Raw genomic sequence first — 18,070 nt, forward strand, 5'->3', positions numbered from 1 at the left:
GCTTTTCAGAGTACATACAGGTGTTGCATCTCCTTGGTAAAGTTTATTTGTAGGTATTTTATTCTTTTTTCACACAATTGTAAATGAGACCGTTTGCTTAATTTCTCTTTCTGCTGCTTCATTATTAGTGTATAGAAATGCAACGTATTTCTGTCTATTGATTTTGTATCCTGCAATCTTGCTTATTTCATATATCGCTTCTGGTAGTTTTTTTTTTTTTTAAGTCTTAGGATTTTCTTTATAAAGAATATCATGTAATCTGCAAATAGTGAAGGTTTTACTTCTTCCTTACCCATTTGGAGGCCTTTTCTTTCTTTCTCTTATGTGTTTACTGTAGCTAGGACTTACAGTACTATGTTCAATAAAAGTAGTGAGAGTGAAATGGACGTTCTTTTCTTGTTCCTGACCTCAGGAGAAAAGCTCTCAGTTTTTCACCATTGAGTATGATGTTAGCTGGGGGTTCTTCATATATGTCCTTTACTACATTGAGGTATGTTCCCTCTAAACCTGCTATTTTGAGGTTCCCTCTAAACCGGCTTTTATCATGAATGGATGTTGTACTTTGTTAAGTGCTTTTTCTGCATCTATTGAAAATGATAATACGGTTTTTGTCCTTTCTCTTGGTTTTATATATCACATTGACTGATTTGTGAATATTGACCTACCCTTGCATCCCAGGAATAAATCCAATTGATCATGGTGAATGATTTTTTTTTCATGGTAAATGATTTTTTTTAATGTATCATTGGATTCACTTTTCTAATATTTTGTTGATGATTTTTGCATCTATGTTCACCATAGATACTGGCCCATAGTTTGCTTTTTTGTAGAGTCTTTATTTGGCTTTGGAATCAGGGTAATTCTTCTATCCTGGAATGAATTTGGAACCTTTCCTTCCTCATCTGGTTTTTGAAACAGTTTGACAAGAATAGGTATTAACTCTTCTTCAAATATTTGGTAGGACTCACCTGTGAAGCTGTCTAGTCCTGGACATTTGTCTCTGCGCCCCCTGGATCTGGATTTTTGTTTCCTTCCCCAGATTTGGGAAATTTACAACTATTATTTCTTCAAATCAATTTTATGTTCCTTTTTATTTTTTTCTCCTTCTGGGATCCCTATATTGCAAATGTTATTATGCTTGGTGGTGTCGCTGGGTTCTCCAAGTCCATTTTCATTTTTTATTTATTTTTTCCTCTCTTCTGTTCAGCTTGTTTTCCATTACTCTGTCCTCCAGGTCACTGATCCGTTCTTCTACTTCCCCTAATCTATTTATTCTATCTAGTGTATTTTTCATTTCAGTTATTGAGTTCTTCATCTCTGACTGGTTCTTTTTTATGCTTTCGATCTCTTTTTTAAGGGTCTCACTGAGGTCCTCCACTCTTTTCTCCAGTCCAGTGAATGCATTTGTGATCATTACTTTAAATTCTCTATGAGGCATGTTACTGATCTCTGTTTTGTTTAGCCCCCTTGCTGTGACTTGTTTTGTTCTTTCATGTGGGACATATTCCTCTGCCCCCCTATTTTGTCTGACGGTGTCTGTTTCTGTGGGTTAGGAATGTCAGCTACATGAGAAGACATCCTATAGTGCCACGAAGCGCGGTGTCCCTTCTCCACCAGAACCTGGAGCTTCGGGGGCGTCTCCTGTGAATGTTGTGTGCACTCTGCTGTTGTGTCTCAGCTGCAGTGTGCCTCCGGTCCAGTCGTCTGCAATGGCTGTCTTTGCCTGTTGAGGGCAGGGTTTTGGTCCCTATGTTGTTAGTGGGCCATTCTGGGCTGCCCTGGACTTGAGTTGAGTCAGACCAGGCATTTGCTAGAGATCCAGTAGCACCAAACTTGCAGGGTGCTTTCCTTGTGAAAGCTTCCTGAGAAGCTTTCATTGGTGCGTGAGGCCTGCGGCCATCCAGATGTCTGCCCCCAGCCCACTTCTGGGGCTGTGTAGTTGGACTGCTGTGTGTGGTTCTCTTCCACGCTCCCTGGGGAAGAGAACAAGACTCCAAGAGTCACGTTGGAGCGGTGCTGGCCCCTGTTGCATGTGCTTGTGTACTGCCAGGCTTGTGGCACGACTTTGGATGGGCTCTGGCCAAGGGCGTATTGTAGGGGTACGTCTGCAGGATAATTTGGGGGCAGGGCACACGGTGTTAGCAAATGCACCCGTCTGCTGTGGACCTGCTTTTATAACACCCCTGCTGCAGGGCTGGTGGGGATGAGTCCACAGGATAGTGAGGGGTCAGGGCAGGGGGTGTAGGCAAGGTCCTGTTGGTCTGCTGCGGGATGTGACCTCCACCTGCCTGGATGGAGGCGGATCAACAGAAAACAGCAGGGGTGGGGCATGCACTATTAGCTAGGTTTGCCGGGTCTGCTGTGGGAGCAGAGGCCCGGCTCGAGGGGGCGTGTCCACAGGAAAACAAGGGGCGGGGTGCACTGTTAGCAAGTTAGGTGGAGAGTTTGGCACACTGCTGGCTCCCACAACCATTGCTGCTGAGTGTCTATGTCTCTGGCAGGTCAATGGTACCCTCCAGCCCCATTGTTCCTGGAGAAGCCTCCCAGCAGTCCCTGCCCCTCCAGCACATGCTCTCAGATTAATAGACAAATCCCCCTCTCGTATACCCCAGGCTTTTTTCAAAGTGCTGCTTCTGTGTCGTATCTCTGCAGGGCTGTTTTTGTGCTCTTTTAGAGCATGGACTCAGTTTCCTCTTGCCTTGCTGGCTCACAGAGAGAGGAGCCCATTGATTTTTAAGGTTCCAGGAGTTAGGTCCTGCTAATCGTAAGAACTCATGAAATCATGCCCCTGTGGTTTTCAAAGCCAATGGATGGGTCCATTTAGCTCCCAAACATGTCTCTCTACTTTCTAGCCCCTTTGGTGGGGCTTCCTCTCTGGTGGCATCAGTGGGACAAGGTGAGCTTACTCCACCATCTTCCCTGAAGGTGTTTCTATTTTTAATTTTTTGAGGAATCTCCATACTGTTTTCCACAGTGGCGATGCCAATTTACATTTCTACCGGTGGTGCACAAGTGTTCCTCTTTCTTCACATCCTCACCAACACTTGTCGTTTCTTGTGTTCTTGATTTTAGTCATTCTCACAAGTGTGAGGTTATAGCTCATTGTGGTTTTGATTTGCATTTCCCTGGTGATTAGTGAGAGTGAGCATTTTTTCACATGACTATTGGCCATCTATTTGCCTTCTTTGGAAGAACTGGCCATCCATAGGTCTTCTTTGGAAAAACGTCTATTCAGGTCCTCTGCCCATTTTTAAATAGGATTGTTTGGAGGGTTTTTGGTGTTGAGCTGTGTAAGTTCTTCATATATTTTGGATATTAAGCCTTTTTTGGATATATCACTTGCAAGTATCTTCTCCCATTGAGTAGGTTGCCTTTTTTGTTTTGTTGTTAGTTTCCTTCACTATACCAGAGCTTTTTACTTTGATGCAGTCCCAATAGTTTATTTTTGCTTCTGTTTCACTTGCCATGGGAGACATATCTATAAACAATGTTGCTAAGGCCAATGTTTGGGAATTTACTGCCCGTGTTTTCTTCTAGGATTTTTACATTTTAGGTTTCAGGTCTCATATTTAGGTCTTTAATCCATTTGAGTTTCTTTTTGTGTTTGGTGTTAGGAAGTGGTCCAGTGTTTTTTTCCCCTGCTGTATATTCATGCCTCCTTTGTCACAGATTAATTTACCATGTAAGTGTGGGTTTCTTTTGAGGCTGTCTATTCTGTGCCCTTGATTTATATATTTGTTTTTGTGCCAGTATCATATTGTTTCAAAAGCTGTAGTTTCGTAGTATCTCTTGAAATCTGGAATTCTAAAACCTCTAATGTTTTCTTTCTCAGGACTGCTCTGGCTATTCAAAGTCTTCTCTGGTTCCATTCACATTTTATGAGTGTTCTAGTTTTGTGAAAAATACTGTTGGTATTTTAATGGCGGGGGGGGGGGCGGTTGCACTAAATCTGTAGATTGCCCTGAGTAGTATGGACATTTAAAAAATATTCTTCTAAAACCACGTCTGTGTGTTTGTGTCATCTTTAGTTTCTCTCATCAGTGTTTTATAGAGTACAGGTCTTTCACTTTCTTGGATAAGTTTATTCCTAGGCATTTTATTCTTTTTGGCACAATTGTAAAGGGAGTTATTTCTTAATTTCTCCTTCTGCTATTTCATTATTAGTGTATACAAACACTGCTGATTTCTGGGTATCACTTTTGTATCCTGCCACTTTACTGAATTCATTTATTACTTCTAGTAGTGTTTTGGTGGAGTCTTTAGGATTTGCTATATATATAGTAGTAGGTCATCTGCAAATAGTGACAGTTTAACTTCTTTTTTTTTTTTTTAACTTTTTTTTTTTTTTTCAACGTTTATTTATTTTTGGGACAGAGAGAGACAGAGCATGAACGGGGGAGGGGCAGAGAGAGAGGGAGACACAGAATCGGAAACAGGCTCCAGGCTCTGAGCCATCAGCCCAGAGCCCGACGCGGGGCTCGAACTCACGGACCGCGAGATCGTGACCTGGCTGAAGTCGGACGCTTAACCGACTGCGCCACCCAGGCGCCCCGACAGTTTAACTTCTTATTTACCAATATGGATCCCTATGTCTTCACTGACTGCTATGGCTAGGACTTCCAGTATTATGTTGAATAAAAGTGGTCCAGTTCCAGATCTTAGAGGAAAAGCTCTGTTTTTCCCCATCGAATATGATGGTAACTGTGGGTTTTTCATATATGGCCTTTATTATCTTGAGGTATGTTCTCTCTACACCCACTGTGTTGAGAATTTTTATCAATCATGGATGTTTAATTTTGTCAACCGCTTTTCTGCTTCTACTAAGATGATCCTATGATTTTTTTTATCCTGTTTTGTTGATGTGATATATCATGTTAATTGATTTGTGACTACTGAACCATCCTTGCATCCCCAAAGTAAACCCCACTTGATTGTCGTGAATGATTCTTTTAATGTATTCTTGAATGTGGTTTGCTAATACTTTGTTGAGGATTTTGCATCAATGTCCATCAAGGATATTGGCCTGTAGTTTTCTTTTTTTTCTGGTGTATGTCTGATTTGGATACCAGGGCAATGTTGGCCTCATAGAATATAGTTGGAAGCTTTCCTTCCTCTTTTATTTTTGGAATAGTTTGACAAGAATATGTATTAACTCTTATTTAAATGTTTGGCAGAATTCATCTGTGGATCCTTCTGCTCCTAGGTTTTTTTTGTTTTTTTTTTTTTTTTGGTAGTTTTTTTCATTCCTGGTTCAATTTTGTTACTAGTAATCAGTCTGTTCAGATTTTCTATTTCTTCCTGATTCAGTCTTGAAAGATTATTATGTTTCTAGAAATTATCCATTTTTTCGAAGTTATCCAAGTTGTTGGCATGTAATCTTTCATAGTATTCTCTTATAAGCCTTTTTATTTCTGTGGCATCAGGTCTTCTCGCTCATCTCTGATTTCATTTATTTGGGTCCTTCTCTTTTTTTTCTTGATGAGTCTAGCTAAAGGTTTATCAATTTTGTTTATTTTCTCAAAAAAAAAAAAAAAAACACCTCTTGGTTTCATTCAGTCAGTCAGTCTCTATGTTATTTATTTCCACCCTGATCTTTTATCATTTCCTTCCCTCTACTCACCTTGGGCTTTGTTCTCTTTTCCAGTTTCCTTAGATGTAAGGTTAGATTGTTTATTTGAGCTTTTTTCTTGTTTCTTGAGGTCAGCCTGTGTCACTCGTTTCCCTCTTAGAACTGCTTTCACTGCATCCCCCAAATTTTGGACTGTTGTGCTTTAATTTTCATTTGTCTCCAATGTAAATTTTTATTTCTTCCCTGATTGCTTTACTGACCCGTTGGCTGTTTGGTATCATGTTGTTTCATTTCCATGTGTTTGTTTTTTCCAGTGTTTTTCTTGTGATTTATTCCCAGTTTCATACCATTGTGGTCAGAAAAGATGCATAGTATGATTTTGACCTTCTTAAATTTGTTGAGACTTGCTTTGTGACCTCATGCGATCTATTCTGGGGAATGTTGCACGTGCACTTGAGAAGAATGTGTATTCTGTTGTTTTTGGATAGGTGTTCTGTATATATCTGTTATGTCCATCTGGCCTTACGTGTCAAAGACACTGTATCTTTATTGATTTTCTGCCTGGATATCTATCCATTGATGTGAGTGGGGTGTTAAAGTCCCCTACTATTACCATCACAGTCTCTCTTTATGTTCCTTAACATTTGTTTTATGTATTTAGGTGCTCCAGTGTCGGCTATATAGATATGTATAATTGTTTTATCGTCTTGTTGCAATGATCCTTTTATCATTAGGTAATGCCCTTCTCTGTCTCATTATAGTCTTTGTCTTAAAGTCTGTTTTGTCTTGATACAAGCATTGCTGTCTCAGCTTTGTTCTGTTTTGTTTGGGTTTTGTTTTGTTTTGTTTTGATTTGCATGGTAAATGTTTTTTTTCCATCGCCTTCACTTTCACGCTGTATGTCTTTAGGTCTGAGGTGAGTCTCTTGTAGGCGGTGTTTAGATGGTCTTGTGTTTCATTGTTGTTTTGTTTTTATCTTTTCTGCCACTCTCTCTGCTTTTATTGGAGCATTTAGGCCATTCTCATTTAATTGATAGGTATATATTTATTGCCACTATGTTAATTGTTTTCTAGTTGTCTTTTTCTTCTTTTGCTGTCTTTCTTCATGACTGATGAGTTTTTGTAGTCATATGTTTGGCTACTCTCTTTATTTTTTTGTGTATGTATGATAGGTTTTGGGTTTATGGTCACCAGGAGGTTTATATATAATATCCTAAGTAAATAGCAGTCTGTGTTAATTTAATGGTCATTTAAGTTCAGACATATTCTTAAAAGAAGAAAAAAACTCTTTTCCCCCCTTCTCTTCCCTTTTTACTCCCTTCTCCATGTTTTATGTATATTCTATTATATTTTGTATCTTTTTATTCATATTTTATTACAGCTCATGTGGCCATTTCTTTTCCACTTAAAGAAGTCCCTTTAACATTTCTTCTATGGCTGGTTTAGTGGTGATAAACTGCTTTATCTTTTGTTTGGGAAACACTTTTCCCTTCCTTCAAATTTGAATCATAACCTTGCCAGGTAGAGTATTCTCGACTGTAGGTTTTTTCCCTTCAGCACTTTGATTATATCATGGCACTCCATGCTGGCTTGCAAAGTTCCTGCTGAAAAAATCAGCTGACAGTATTTTAATTTTTTTCAATGTTTATTTATTTTTGAGAGAGAGAGAGAGAGAGAGACTGAGTATGAGTGAGGGAGGGGCAGAGACAGAGGGAGGCACAGAATCAGAAGCAGGCTCCAGGCTCTGAGCTGTCAGCACAGACCCCAACACAAGGCTCGAACCCACGCACCATGAGACCATGATCTGAGCTGAAGTTGGACGCTTACCCAACTGAGCTACCCAGGCGCCCCCAGCTGACAGTCTTATAGGACTTTATAGGGCTTTATTTCCTTTCTAAGAAATTTTTTGCTTCTCTCTTGCTTTTAAAATTCTCTTTATCTTTAGCCTTTGACATTTTAATTATTATGTGTCATGGTGTGGACCTCCTTGAGTTCATCTTGTTTGAAATGCCCTGTGCTTCTTGGACCTAGATGTCTGTTTCCTTCCCGAGGTTAGGGAAGTTTTCAGCTATTATTTCTTCATATAAATTTTCTACCCCTTTCTCTCTCTCTCCTTCAGGGACCCCAATAATGCAAATGTTTGTTTGCTGAGTGTTGTCCAAAAGATCCCTTAACCTGCCTTCATTTTTTTTAATTCATTTCTGTTTTGCTTTTCAGCTGGTGTGCATTCCAGTACCCTACCTCCCAGATCGCTGACGTATTCTTCCGCATCTGATAATCTACCATTGATTCCCTCTACTGTGGTTTTTATTTTAGTGATTGTATTCAATTCTGATTGGTTGTTTTTTACGTTTTCTATCTCTTTATTGAAGGCCCCACTGAATTCTTGCACTCTTCTCGCCAGCCCAGTGAGCATTTTTATGATCATTACTTTAAATTCTTTATCAGGCATATTGCCTGTCTCCATTTCATGTAGTTCTTTTTCTGAGGGTTTGTCTTATTCTTTATTTTGGAGCATATTCCTCCGTCTCCCTGTTTTGCTTAACATGCTGTGTTTGTTTCTGTGGATTAGGTGTAACAGCTACTTCTCCTAAACCTGAAGGAATTATCCTGTAGATGGTCATCCTCCAGGTAGATGGTATGTGCTTGGCGATCTCTGCTGGCTGGCCTGAGCTGTGACGGGCCTGGGCTGGGGACCCCAGGGCTTTCCACACAGAGAGTGCCATGTCTGGACAGCTGAAGTAGATGCGGGCCAGGGCGTCCTCGGATTCTGTGCGCTGAGGGCACCTGGCAAGACAGCTGAAATGGGTGTGACCCGGGCAGTCCGGGGCACCCTGTGCAAGGGGTGCCCTAGCAGCGTGGCTGGAGCTAAGGCAGTGTGGGTGCCGGGAGTTCCCAGAGTTTTCTGCACAGAGCCTTCCTTGACAGTGTAGCTGGAACTAAAGTGGGTGCAAACCAGGGGGACCAGGGGCTCGAAGCCCAGGGGGCACGTTGGCAGGATGGCTGAAGCTGAAGTGGATGTAAACCGGGATGTTTCGGGACTCTCGGCAGAGGATGCCCCGAAGGAGGGGATGGCGTTGAGGTGGGGTACAGGCCAGGAGGTTCTGGGGTGGTCTGTGCAGAGGGCGCCCTGGCAGGACAGCTTTCACTGAATTTGGTGCGATCTGAGGTATCTCTGGGTACTCCATGCAGGGGGTTCCCTGGTCGGACAGCCAAAGCCAAGGCCAATGTGGGCAAAGGAGTGTTGGGGTGCTCTGCACAGGGGGCGCCCTGATGGGATGACTGGAACTGATGCAGGCATGGACTGGGGTTTGGGGCACCCTGGCAGGGCAACTGGATCTCAAGCACATGTCAGCCAAAACATTCTGGAGCGCTCTACACGGGGGGGTGCCCTGGCCAGCCATCTGAAGCCAAAGTGGTGTGGACCTTGAGCGTTTTGGGGGGGCCTTGTGACTGTGATCTTAGCACTCACTACAGCTCCAGCCTTCGTGCTAACTAAGGATATCCCAGTGTGCGCGCCCTGTGGCCGCCTTGGTGGGCTGGCTGGTAGGGGTGTGGGCTAGGGGTCCAGGGCTCACTGAGGCAGCAGGCCAGGACATCACTCTGTGCTTTCAAAGTGTGTGGGAGGGGTAGTGAGTGGAGACTCTCAGCCCCTCCCACCCAGAGAGCCCTCCCACAGCTACCCCTACCATTAGCAGAATTCTAGAGCGGGCTGTTTTTCATGCCAGCTACTCTTTTAAACTGCGGCTTTGTGTGTGTGTGTGTGTGTGTGTGTGTGTGTGTGTGCCCAAGTGCATCCAGGGCTGATGTTTGCCTGGAGGACCTGAGGGTACAGACCTACCTCTGGTCTATGCGTAAACTGTGTTGTTCTCTGGTCCCTGTGACCCAGAGAGTGTCCCCACAGCTCTTCCGCCATTTGGTGGCTCTTAGGGATGCTGGTCACTCTTTTTAAAAAAATCTTTTTTTAGGTTTGTTTGTTTTGAGAGACAGAAGGCATGAGTGGGTCAGAGAGAGTGGGAGAGAAAATTCCGAGCAGGCTCCACACTGACACAGCGCAGAGCCCCACATGGGGCTTGAACTTCCAAACTGTGAGATCATGACCTAAGCTGAAATCAAGAGTCGGACGCTAACGGACTGAGCTAGCTCGGCGCTCTTTTAAACCATGGTTTTTTTTTTTTTTTTTTTCCTCTGTGTCCAAGGACAGAGGAGTTCCAGGTCCCCAGTCCTGTCCCTCCCCAATGCCGTTCACCACTTCAGAGGTGGGGTTCCCTTCCTTACCCTGTCCCCATCACTTTTGCTCTCTTGCCATTCTGTCTTTTGTTGCGCAGAAGCTGTTCGGGCAGCCCTTAGTCCTTCAGGAGAAACTGTTCTATAAATAGGTGTAACTTGGTGTGTTCTCCGGAGAGGATGGGTTCAGGGTCTTACTGTGCTGCCATCTTGAACCAGAACGAGTCTGAGCTTCTGTGCCATGCCAGAGGCCGGCTTGGGCTCCAGGGCACTTGGTCAATAATACCGCTTTTGAGTGGCCACGGGTTGGTCCGCTTCCCCAGTGATGTTGTGGCCCCAAGGCTCTCAGTAGGCTTAGACACCCCTTGCTCTATCATGGAAATGATAGTTCCCCTTTAGCGGGTTCTTGACACCCAAGTTATTACAACATCCAGGCACTTCTTGGAGCCTGCCTGATCGGTTTCATTCGGCCCTGTACTCTTCCCAGAACAGTTCTTCTCCCTGCCGGAGGAGTCAAAATAACAGCGCCCTATGTACCCTCGGCAGAACCCACAGTGGTGCCCGGAGGCTGAAGCACTGCTAAGCCTCGGGTCTCTGTTGGACCCGTGCCTGCTGCATTGCTGTTGAAGCCTTGCAGAGAGGCGTGTCCCCTCCGGAGTCACTGGCGGCGACCATGTAGGAGAACACCGTTTGTGGTTAGAGCCCATGCTGCCATATTCGGTCTCAAAGGTATTTCCCAGGACTCCTCTTTCCATCCTCATAGACACGACCCTAAGTCATCATCAAAGCAACAGTCAGTGGTAGGCGGTTATCGGCACCTTGGAGAATCTGTTGGGACTTGCTCGACATGCCCTCCAGCTTTGAATAGGGGACAAAGGCCTAACAGCACCCTAGAGTGGTCTCAGCGTGTTCTGCCCTTGCCATCCCTTGCTGCCTCCTGATGTCCTGACTGCCCCTGGGGTCCAGTTCCCTTCCTAAGCCTGGATCCTCACCTGTGTGACGGCTCCAGGACCCCACTCAGTTTTGTCAGTTAACGTGGGCCTGTTGTCTGCTAAACGCTCCCCAGTAATTTCATTTGGCCTCCGGGTATCATGCAGGCTGTGAACAGATCACCCTCTCCTGGAGATACTGTTTCCGCTAATCCCCGAGGTTCATTATTTGTATTGTTCTTAAATGCTGAACTCATCATCCTCGGTAACGCCTTTCCGTCTCTTTCCTCCGAAACCTCTTCTAGCCCTTAAAACGCAGCCATGTTGTTTCCTTGCAGAGGGTATCCCTACATCTTTCCTGGAACTCCTCTTCTGATCTCATCTACGTCAGCCTTTAGGTTTAGTCTGTTTTAACATTCTGGACTATGTTTCTACCGGCGCTGATTCCCAAGGTCCCTTTTGGGAAGTATAAGGACATCTTTCATCTCTAGTGGTGCAGCTGGCTCCAGCCTTGCCTGGGATCATACTGACCCCTGTCCTTATGGGCACCCTCCCGCCGTCAGCCTCAGGTACCCTCTAGCCAACCAGCATTTTCCTTCTGATCAATTCACCACCCCGCTGTGATTCCCTCAATTCTTTACCTTACCCATCTTCAGCAGGTAAGTGGGACCTTTAGAGGAGCCTCCAAAATGTTCACCAAATTGCAATTTCTTAGAGCCTTTTTTTTTTTCCTGCCAATTGCTATAATTACCCCCGATTTCCAAAGCAGTAGCTTGTAGGGTAAATTCAGCTCCCAGATCTTTTGTGATTGATATACACTGAGGTTTGTTTTTTTTTTTTTTCTTCTTTTTCTTTTATTTGAATGCCTTCAGACAGGGTTTGTGCTCTTTACAGGTTCAACATGCTCCCAACTATTTCCCTATTCTTTTATCTGGCTAATTTTGTCAAGTTGTATTGACTAGATCAGCATCTGTCCCTGTAACCAGTTCCTGTCCCGGTACCACCTGCCAAACCTTTTGCCCAGACCTTCTAAGTTCTCCTTTGTCCCTCCCTACTAACCTCTGTCCTTCTGGCAGATTTCTCATCATCTAATGGAGACAGTACCCTTAACTCTCTGCCCGATGTGCCCATCCTTCTTTGAGACCTATCTTTCAGTGAGAAATGTCCCTCCAAGCCTCAGCTACCCTAATGATTCTATCCCATATATGTAGGTCTCTGATCGTTGCATTTGATTTTCTATTAAATCATTCCCCATTTTGAATCCTAGGATCAGGTCCGGGAGAATAGGAGTTAAATGTTTTTCTCTGTTTGGTCAACAGAAAAGACCATAGAAAGAACTAAAAAATAGTTCAACTTCAAGGTTCCACATGTTACTGGTTTGTGGTGTAATTCTTCATTTTTAGTTTCCGAAGAAAAGAATTTCTCAACCTTTGCTTTATCTACCTTTTGCAGTTGTGTATAAGGACATCTGCTTATTCAACTTAAACACTTCTAATAACAATCCTATCTCACCTTCCCAATAGGCCCTATTTCTCCACACACACATACAAGTTACTAGCATAGTATTATAAATCAGTTCGTACATCCTTTGGGGGAAGTTTTTTTATATTTGAAATAAAAGCACGTTTAAGTGGCTACAATAAAATAGTTTTTGTTAACAGAGATTAATCAAAACATGGACAGAAACCTAAGATAATTTATGCCCCATTTGCTACTTTTGCATAGTTACTTGGTTTGCTGGGAGCAGCAGCTAGGAGCCTGAGGTTTAGTACTACTTTTTTATTGTTGAACACATAGATCAATTACTTATAAAAGTTGATGCTCAGTTATAAATGGAAGTGATGAGCTTTTTTTATAGAGTTGAAAAGACCAGGTGGCTCGCTGAAATGCACAAAATCTCCATGAACACCTCTATGGTTTTTGTTTAACTTCATAGGAAATCAACGTGTTGACAGTCGCGTTGGTCAACCAAGACCGAGAGAACAACATGGAAAAAAGAAGCCAAGGCTTAAAATCAGAGAAAGAAGCTTTGCTAATCGGTAAGGACGTTATGTTTTCCTCGCGTGCTGGCTTAAATAATATTAAAGGCATTCACCTCCAAGTTGTTAACAATGCAGACAGCTCTGCCCTCTGGCCAGAGGTAAGATTAACTTTGTCAAGATTATAGTATACTTACATGTCAAATTAGGGATGCATAAACCAAGGTGGGGAGGTTTGCTCTTCTGTAACCACGTGTGTTCGTCGGCTGTGCAACATAAAACCGAGTGCAAGAAGACAGATTATTTTGCATCCCACGTTTCACAAATCCGAATTCCAAAATATGGACGCATCACTTCCGACAGGAGGCCAGGCTGTGTCCAAAAGTTCCAAATCAAGCCAGACCCCCAGGCTCAAGAGGCTGCATCCTGAGGTCAGCCCTGTAATGCTGATGATATGGGGGCCTTGAGACGACATCTAAGTTGGCTTTTTTTTTTTTTTTTTTTTTTTTTTTTTTGGTCTGGACCAGAGACAAAGCTCTGAATGTTTTCTTTTTGAGAGTCCTCATGAGCAGATCCAAAAAGAGTACTTACTCTCCCAAGGAAGAGTTCTCGATGAGGATATGTTGGTGACGGGCCTGGGACCCTACTTTAGAAGCTGGTCTGTTTAAGGCCTGTCTCCAGAGTCCCCATTCTACAGAAGGAGAAGCTGTCCCCCTCACTCTGTAATGCACAGCACTAATTCAAGCCGCGCCTTGGCACTGACCCTGGTGCGGGGTTCCAAGTTTAAACTGGCTCTTCCTTGGCATAGTTAAGGGTGAGGAATGAGACTGTTGTACATGTGAGACAAATTGTTCTCCTATAGTTCATATTCTGGCAAAAGGAACACCTGGTTGCATTTTCTAGATAATGCACGCACTCACCTCCAAATGACAGGTACACCAGGGCCTGTATAAGCTGGCACAGGAGGAATTAAATTCAAGATAGTCCAAACTTCATCCATCATATATAGATTTTTCAACTACAGGGTTATTGAATATGACATCAACTTCGAGATACTCTAAGGAAAGCCAATTATTTTTTTTCTCTCTGATGATATACAGCTGCAATAACATGCCATGCACAAGTTTCGTAAGACATGCTGATGTGTTATCAGTTCCAGGAACCCAAAATGAACCCATATGTAGTTGGCAACTGGATTTTTCTTCTATTGGAAAATGTGTCAAACTCCGACAACTGTTTCTCTTCTGCTCCGTGTGACAAAGTTGTGATCTCCCCCACGAATTCAGGGCATGAACAGAGCACATGGTGATCAGCAGTAAATGTTGCCTCTTTTAAGTCAGAATAATCCAGAGCACTTGAAATTTTAAAAAATGGGAATAAGTCTCTGGTTTTTTTTTTTAAATTTCCTGCCTCTCACTAAAGATTGCTTCTCCTCATGTGTTTTACTTGCAGAACAGAGTTCATTTACAATGTCTCTTAAGTAGTTACTACACACACAAACACACACACATTTTTTTTCAATCAGCTACCTCAAAATTTAAAAAGGATATGCTTTGCACACCATAGGTTAATAGGAGTAGATGAGAGGTGACATTTAGAACATCTTAACTCTGCTGATGTCTTCAGTATTAGGGGAAAAAAAGTTGTTTTGGGGCACCTGGGTGGCTCAGTCAGAGTGCCCGATCCTTGATTTCAGTTCAGGTCACCATGATCTCCTGGTTCATAGGTTCGAGCCCCAAGTCAGGCTCCGTGCTGATGGTGTGGAGCCTGCTTGGGATTCTCTCTCCCTCCCTCTCTCTAAACAAATAATTAAAACAATTTCCAAGAATTGTTTTAATTGGTAAATTCGAGTGTATTAGAAAAAATTTAGTAAGTCAGAATCTTCAGTTACCAGTAGGCAGAACCCACTGTAAATTTTCTAGGATTCTTCCGCTCACTTCTGGTCTTTTGAACTGGTTTACGTGTATTAACAATTGACACTCATTTTGAATCAATATATGAGAGTGTTTAGTTAGAAAGAAGGCCAAAGCCAAGTTTTTGATTAAAATAAGGTTAGGAGGTGGGGTTTTTTCCCCCCTTCATTTCTCCATTACCTCTCCTCCTCGACATTTTATTTTACTTAATGAAAGTTTTAATACAGCTGTGATTTCCTGCCCAAACCCTCCCCCCAAATACTTACTTTTGTAGTCAGAGAGAGAGTAATTGTCCAGAAGAATGCCAAGGTAGAAACGAGTCTCCAAGACTGGCAGAATGGATCCTGCTGAAGGACATAGCTGCCTCCTGCCATTAATCGTGCCTCTCTGCTGAGTGAGTTTGGCCATTCATACTTTGTAGAAACTCAAATGCTGGGGTCACAAATACCGCTCTTGCAACTTCTGGAATCTAGAGAAGGGCTGTGACAAGGACAGAATAGGGGTCCAAAACTGCTTTGGACAAAGCTAGATAGAGGGAAGAGTTTCTGGTGCTGGAGCTACTCTTTTCTGAAGAATACTTATAGGTATAATGATTCCCAGAGTCCTCCAGACTTCTGATATATCTGGAAAGGTTAGGAATACTCTTTGCAGTATCGTTGGAATCTTCCCTTGGAATAATTAAACCCATATAGAGGGTACAGTGGGCCTGTTCTGATCTAGCCTAGAAGGCCCAGGAGCACAGCAAAAAATCTCCCTTGATTTGGAAATACTTATTAGCAAAAGCCTCATCACATCTGGGTACCTGTAGTATATGCTATATGCAATATATTCAGATAACACCCTCTTGGGACACACAGATATTATATAAAAATGCACAGTGGCACAAATCTTGATTTCCTGGAAGGGAAAGGGCGGGGGAGTGAGAAATACGCTAGTCAAATAGATTCCATATACAGAGAACATAAAACTGAGGCTAGAACTTCCTAAACAACAAGCAATCCTGACTGTCTGTGATTACTTGTGACGCTCATCTATCTGGGCAAGAGTACACATCCCTTCCACACATTCTCATGGCCTGTTCATAATTGGAGTCTTTAAGACATGGAAGGTACGGATACATAACAGAAGGTCAGTGGGATTTCACTGATGATATTACTTGGCGTCGTGCCTGTCCCTTGAGAGTTCCATCATTCTGCTCAACTTTCTGCTTGACAAGTAATGGGGACCGAGAGCTGCGTTCCAACTCTGCTAAAACAGATGGGACCTTGGAAAGCACCTTCTTCTTGTGACTTCTGGATTATTTATCTTATAATCAGTGCTCGTAAAGACAGGTTAACATTATCATTGGACCTAAAAGAATTACATTTGTATGGTGGGGGGGGGGCGGGGGGTAAAGCAGGGTACTAGTTTACAGCTCATGGCTCTATGGTAACTGAACATTAGGTCAGCCTGACGTAGTCTAGTATCTATGCCAGAACTCCTAGTTCACTTCACATATGGCCTACACACTGGGTTTGGCATGCACTCAACTTGCATGGAACAGAATGAGACAATACTTTTGTTTTAGGACCACCGCTTTGGAAACCACTGGCTACTGTTAATGAAGAATGGGTCAAGAAAATTTTTATAGATAGGCAAAGAGCTCTTGCAGAGATGCTAACAGTATACCTCTGGGTCTGTATCACTCGATCTTCTCTTTCTTTTTAAGTAATTCGAACACAGTAAATGTCCAGTCCTAAGAGCCCTGATTGACACCCTGCCAATGCTAGTCATCACTGTAAATCCCATCCAGGTATGGTCAGAACCTTCTCAACAGCTCTGTTCATAAAGTATCTGTTCTGCACAACTCCCCCCCGACTCCTGAGAACCGTCCCCAAATTCTTAATGGTAAGGCACACGTCTTTACAGATCATCCTGACTCTGCTACAAATCGGGACGTACATAGTACAGATGGCCAGGATGCTGCTTTCCATCACCCCCCCACCCCCACCGCCCCATTTCTATCGCTGTCACCATTTCACACATCTGCACACAGCCTGTCTATATCAGAATTGGAATGCTCCCCTAAATACATGAGTATTAGGAAGCAGACGAATGGACGGGAGAGAAACACACTTAAAGAAGGTTAAATGGTGATGTTTTGGTGTTTTCAGTGACTGGAATTGAGGCTATATTTAGGCCACACCTGAGAAAAGTAATCTGGGAAGTGCGTGCTTCTCTGAAAGCTGCTGACCATAAAGAATGAGTCATTGACCTAAATCTTGTTTCCGAGACACAAATGTCCATATCAATAAATCAACAAACATTTGTCAAGAGCCTACTATAAAAATTACCAGCCTTCCTTGTGGAAAAGAATCATCTCGGCAGCCTGTTTAAAAGGCACAGCCTCTGGCCCCACACACAGGGATTCTGTTCATTAGAAAACTAACATCCGAGGTGATACTGAAACAGGCACTTGGGGGACCACGTTTGGAGAACTACCAGCCTGCCATCTGCCCAAACCTGTGTTCGCTGATGGTGGTGATAAGATGATCTCTTCCCTCAGTTCATAGACTAGTGAGAAGGCAAGCAGTGAATGGCAATGAAATATGGTTTGGACTAAAATCAGAAGCACAGAGAAAGGGCTACTTAGGCCTTATCGGAAGAAAGGACAGTCGAACGAGTCCTCAAGGGATGCAGAGACTCTCTGTGGTCAAATGAGGGAGTTGTCGAGGCCATTTCAGACACAAGGAACAACCGGTAAACTAACCGTACAAGATCAGGTACGGTACTCACCAGAAGAGTGGAACAAACTGCTCTTTGGAAAAGTAAAGCTTTTCAGCCTTCCGAGGCACGGAGAAGCTTCAGACCAAATCACAGTGTGGGATCACTCTCCTACCACTTGCTCACAGTGGAATCTCCCCGATTCCCACAATGCTTTATCACGCTGCAGCTGCTCAGGATAACCACAGGCTCGTGGCTTAGTGGGAAACCCAGATTTCACAGGGCATCCTCCCTGCTGCCTCTCCAGTCCGGTGTCCCTGAAGCCTTATGGGCTGCAAAATGAAGCAAGAATATTTCCGGCTGGCTTACGGTCAGGCCTCTGCCGGTTTCCGGCATGATAGAAGTGTCTCTGGAGAGATAGCTGTTCCTCGGCAGAGCTTACATTCCTAGAAATCCCTGGGATGCCCCCTCCCCCAGTAAGCTGATAGGTCTCAGGGTTTTCTGAAGTTTCCCAGGAGACTGTCAGCGAGTGTGCATGTAGGGAAAGCTAATCTCAGCCAGAACTTTCTAAGCTGACACAGAGTTTGGAGTGAAACTCCAAGCAGCCTGAGGAAGGGGAGTATGTTCTGGTAGGATGCCATTTCTCCTTCACCTCAAGGAGAATGCACTGGGAAGGAGCATCCTGAGTATTTGTGGACGGAGGCACGATTCACTGGGCAAATCATCCACTGTGGGTCTAATTCTTCATAT

The 18,070-nt window shown here is 43.5% G+C and overlaps 1 protein-coding gene and 1 long non-coding RNA gene across 15 annotated transcripts in view; one reads left to right on the top strand and one right to left on the bottom strand.

Moving 5' to 3' along the window:
* The window catches only part of ENOX1 (ecto-NOX disulfide-thiol exchanger 1), a 557,584-nt gene that overhangs the window by 521,667 nt on the left and 17,847 nt on the right, over window positions 1-18,070 (top strand). For all 14 annotated transcript variants that reach the window (XM_045477335.1, XM_045477409.1, XM_045477389.1 and 11 more), the window contains one exon: window positions 12,662-12,764. In XM_045477335.1, coding sequence (XP_045333291.1) covers window positions 12,662-12,764 — 103 coding nt within the window. The remainder of the gene's footprint in view (window positions 1-12,661; window positions 12,765-18,070) is intronic.
* Window positions 10,042-17,835, bottom strand: LOC123597926. Its single transcript, XR_006712308.1, has 3 exons — window positions 17,393-17,835; window positions 12,902-15,097; window positions 10,042-10,297 (listed from the first exon to the last, which is right to left on the bottom strand). It is a non-coding gene; the product is annotated as an uncharacterized LOC123597926 (long non-coding RNA).

This window comes from Leopardus geoffroyi, chromosome A1 (assembly GCF_018350155.1).
Source record: "Leopardus geoffroyi isolate Oge1 chromosome A1, O.geoffroyi_Oge1_pat1.0, whole genome shotgun sequence".
In the NCBI taxonomy this organism is placed as follows: domain Eukaryota; kingdom Metazoa; phylum Chordata; class Mammalia; order Carnivora; family Felidae; genus Leopardus; species Leopardus geoffroyi.